This window comes from Opisthorchis viverrini (genome assembly GCF_000715545.1).
Source record: "Opisthorchis viverrini unplaced genomic scaffold opera_v5_104, whole genome shotgun sequence".
Lineage (NCBI taxonomy): Eukaryota > Metazoa > Platyhelminthes > Trematoda > Opisthorchiida > Opisthorchiidae > Opisthorchis > Opisthorchis viverrini.
The window spans coordinates 821,247-826,189 of NW_008751762.1; the positions used below are offsets into that span (position 1 = coordinate 821,247).

The 4,943-nt window shown below is 40.7% G+C and overlaps 1 protein-coding gene across 1 annotated transcript in view; it reads left to right on the plus strand.

Moving 5' to 3' along the window:
• The window catches only part of T265_13811 (hypothetical protein), a gene marked incomplete at both ends in the record, with an annotated part of 66,395 nt that overhangs the window by 36,647 nt on the left and 24,805 nt on the right, over positions 1–4,943 (plus strand). The window contains 3 exons of the mRNA XM_009170623.1: positions 659–819; positions 1,344–1,731; positions 3,068–3,277. Coding sequence (XP_009168887.1) covers positions 659–819; positions 1,344–1,731; positions 3,068–3,277 — 759 coding nt within the window. The remainder of the gene's footprint in view (positions 1–658; positions 820–1,343; positions 1,732–3,067; positions 3,278–4,943) is intronic.

The following is a 4,943-nucleotide window of genomic DNA, read 5'->3' on the forward strand; positions in this document are numbered from 1 at the left end:
TTCACTGTAGGGCTTTTAATACAATTGTATATATATATATATATATATATATATATATATATATATATAGATGAGTTGGTGTCTCTACGGTTTGGTCTGTTTCACTCTCACAAGTGTCCAACGATGTTACGCTAACGGCAGAGCTGTGAGTTTGTTGATGTCCAGTAAGTATAAGGCAACCAAAGTAAACACGATTACAAACGTTGTAAATCCAGTTTGTTCTCTAACCAAGCCAATGGAATTTTCTTGAAGCCACAGTACAACAGATATCAGACCCATCGTATTACTATTAGCGCGGAATCCGCACTGTACCTCAAGAACGTTGTTATCCGTAATTCAGCGATCAACTGCAAAGTTGTACTCGTTGCAGCAGCTCGCTTACACAACACACAAAGTAGCGCAACAAGGTTTGTCGGGCGAAGCCTTGAATAGCTATTTAATAATGCTTATGTGGCCCTGGAACATATGTTCGTCCAACTTATCTACACTCAAGTATGCTACGTAACAGAACGTAGTGTAAACTAATGGACTAGGTCCAGTCCATTCTTTGTCATCAGAACAAACTTTGGTCCATATTGTCAAAACTGAATATTTTGTGTTGCTAAACTGCTCTGGTGCTTCCTTTCCGAACAAAAATACTCTTGACATTCCATTTCAGATCATCTTACAAGCAATATTGCCATTCATTTTACGGGATTTCTTCGCCATTTGTACAGAAGAAAACTGTGGAGTCGAGCCAAAGAAGGCGGAGACCAACGCGATCCAGAAACTTTGTATCGCCATTCGTCAGCTTATTGCCACAACCGAGTTCATGGCTAGGTCAGTTTTGGCTAGATAAATCAGGCATTAGTTTATAGTTTTGTGGGATCTTTCGCATCCTGATCTCAGAAGCACCACAAGTTTATGGCTGTATGTTTGTATCTTTTTAATTAAGGAAAGAACATTGTGAGGCATAGGTAGGTAAGTAGGTAGGTGCAACAACTGTTTCACCCGTTGTTTCACGCATGAGTGGCTGATTTGAGTTATCGTTCCAGAGTGTCTGTGATATTTCACCAAAGAATGTCGCTTTCTCATGTCTAGACGAACGGAAGATGTCCGAAACCTCAATATGCACGCTCCGGGAGGNGGGATCTTTCGCATCCTGATCTCAGAAGCACCACAAGTTTATGGCTGTATGTTTGTATCTTTTTAATTAAGGAAAGAACATTGTGAGGCATAGGTAGGTAAGTAGGTAGGTGCAACAACTGTTTCACCCGTTGTTTCACGCATGAGTGGCTGATTTGAGTTATCGTTCCAGAGTGTCTGTGATATTTCACCAAAGAATGTCGCTTTCTCATGTCTAGACGAACGGAAGATGTCCGAAACCTCAATATGCACGCTCCGGGAGGCCCTGTAGAGCGTCGCCCAGAGCAGCTTATGAGTAACTTAGGGCATGGTTGGAGTCGGAAGACGGTACGCACTGGTAGGATCCGGGAAATAAAGTCTAGCATAGAATCTTCGTTGGAAGTCACCAAACCAATTTCACCGACAATTCGAGTAGTCGGAACTGGTACTGAGGACTTGACGGACGTGGACACTATTCAATCTCCCATCGTCAGCCGTTCATTTTACGAACCAAGAGAAGTCATTCTTCAGCTAGCCTGCGATTTCCTTTCGTTCACCACTGCTCGATTAAACGAACTGGGAGAGAGACAACGGATTCCGGAACTATTGGATTCAAGGTCACATGTCGTGAGTTTCAAGCCAAATAAACTTCTACTCATCAAGAAATGCCATTTATCCAGAAGGTGTAGAATATAATAGTTCTTGATTTCACCTCTTACCTAAATGAAATCCTTTTTCCCAGTATGACATTTGTAAAATCTGTAGGTTAGTGGACCAATTATTCGTTTTATCCTATCAATATATGGCCAGATACATTCCCTAGGCTAAGACGGGCCAACCCGATTCAACTTAAGAGTAGAATAACAGCTAATTTTACCAGAACAAAAAAACAGACTATGGCTGCTTTTACAGCATTGAATTTCAACCATAAGCCAACGGTAGCTCGTTGTGTGTCGCCCGCGGAGGATCAGTCAACGATTCTTTCCAGTTAACCCATGGCCTTTCTTAAAAGTTGTCAGAATGGGGAACAAGATTCATCATTTCTTGAAACCCGTAGCTTTACTCCTCATTTCCGTATCTGCAAAATCCATTCCTACTTTCTGACAACGAACCCACCAACTTCGAATGCATCTTGCCTGTCTCAGTTAGCGTCAGATAGAGTTAGTTGCATGAAATTCTTGGACGAGAATTTACGACCTTGCGATTTATTTTTAAATGAGTACTTGAAAACCTTTGGGGATCATATTTACTCAGTGAACGTACATGTGAGCTTTCTGAGTGCGAAGAATTTATCCACTCATTAGCTAGGTTTCGATAGCACCAGTAAACCAAAAATAAACACTAATTCATGAATTTATTCGCGAATCCCATCATTTTTATTTCTGTTTAGCAAAATGGATCTTTGCAGTAATTTGTGAAAACAAATCAAACATTTGTCTGATAGTAATCGAGAAATCGGGGTCCATTAGACTGCTTATGCGGATTGCTCTTCGAAGTTATCCTACTGGTTTCGACCTATTCTTCGAGGGTGACGTAAATGTAGTTTCGAAATCAGCTGAACTGCATTGCCATCCGATAGACCGATGTTTCATCACGAAACGCACATAATGGATTTCTATGCATGCTGTAATCGCTGAACAATCAAAAGTCATAAATGGCCTATTTTTAAGCCGGGCTAGTTGCCCAAATGGTAAAAGTCCGCCAAACTGATAAATATAAGCACCTTCAGTAATGCTGAAGCTAATGTTCTCCCCCCAACAGCGTATCTTGCGCAATAGCTGCAGTGTATGGTGTACTCCTTCGTTCTATCTTCCATGGACGAAAAATATAATGAAATGACTTATATACTAGTAGTAAAAACGTATCTTATACCACCCTGTGCATCCCCACGATGGTGATTTCGGTTAAGCTATTCTACGTGGCTGTCTGATTAACATGGTGATTCATTCTATATTTTACCCAGCGCCTTTCCGACATTGTTCAGTCCATCATCAAACAAATCCCTTCCAATCCAGAGCTGCTATCAAGTCCAGGCATACAACGCTATTTCCTCGAGGTTCTCCCATCAGTAGACTGGAGCCATGAGTCGATGCGTTCTTGCAAAGCTTTGGAAGCCCTTTTAGGTCGACTGAACCGAACACTGCCCAAGCTGTTGGAGCATGCATCTCATAAGGTAAGTTTAACAATTTCGGAAAACCTTCCGTAACAGCTCCTTACAAAGATTTATAGTAGAACGCAGCAGTCGAAAACAAACGCAGTGTTATACAAACTTACTGAAAAGAAACTTTGATCAACTAACGGAAATTATCCCAGCGTCTGGCAAACACCAATGACTTGTTTAGGGCCAAGTTAGTTTATCTCAGTAACCTTACTTACTGAAAATGCGCATGAAGAAAGAACACACAAATGAATGCAGTAGTTTAAAACAGCGAGAATATCATGACACGTAAACCGGACAGGGTTTCTAACATCATTTGTTAAAAAAGACTGTTTATTTTTTTTAAAAAACATGAGGTGATTTCATCACATACTGCCACATTTATTGTCAAGTGCCAATACCCGAAAATGTGCAGAGACAGATTGTTCACGAGTTACGCGTTCCCTTCTCTCGTGGCTTTACGTTGAAAACCAAGCTTACATCGTTCATACTAATCGAGTATCACACACGTTTGATCGGTTAATCTGACGAGCCAAGGAACATTCATCCAAACAAAACTGCGCACTGCGTAGTAATTTCGACAGTAAATTGGCTTCAATCGACAAAGATTTCGGTTAGTCAACTGTTAGGAGCCTTACCACGATCAGACCTAATGTTGCTATTCGTTGGCCACTCTAGATCATTCCGCGGTGAAACAATTCAAAGAAACTGAAATTTCTTGAAACACTATTAATCAGTGGATCGAAGGTATGCACTCAGAAACACATGAACTCGAGGTGACCATAGTTTTGGTGATCATTTAACATTGTGTGAAACTTATGCAACAATGATATTGTGGCTGAACTTCGTCATTTCGCGAGTAATATATAGTTTTTTCACGTTTTCCGACGGACCAAACCGAATTCATGTACAAACTGAACGCAGCTCGCAACTGTACTAGTGTTATCTCATTGTTCAAATGGTTTTTGCTTTGATCAGCAAGTGCGTCAAGATTTCATAGAATAGTCAGAATTCTTCCTAACTCTTCGCGATCATCAATGAGCCTCCGATGATTAACACGGATTCTACATCTAGTAAATTTAAAGCAAATATAATTGTCGGTTGTTCCCTATGACCACCACGTGCAAGGTTTTCGAACGTGCAGTTTTGTGATTACCTCGTTCTGCTCAAAGTTCTTGAATAGTTAGAAGCACGTCTTACAAGATACTAATAGTAGTAGCAATACTTCACTAATATGCCTAACCAACCAGTTCAGTGCTTATCTGCTATTCTCAACAGTGAGGATGGTAATCGCTAAGTGTGGAAAGTTCGAATTTTAAGCTTGAACAATGGGCGGTCGGATCCTGTTTAATCCATTCGATGAGTCCAAGTGCATAGCGGATTATTATATGGTTGACCTATTCCTCTCCGAAATGTAACATAGAGGAATAAAATGACTGCAACAGGATGGAAGAAGGAGCAACTCTTAAAAACAGTCTGAGGAGGGGTTGGCTGTTTTATTGGTTCAGTCAAAAAAGCGATCTTTAGTCTTACAGAAGAACTTGCTTTAAAGGGATTGTGTTTTATACGTCCTATTGATTAGGCTTGCTAACAGCTTGGTACTACTTAGATTCAAATGGCTGATCTCTCTGTCCGCCTTGCATCTTTTGAGAACTAAAAGCACCGCCAGCCAGAGTACCAA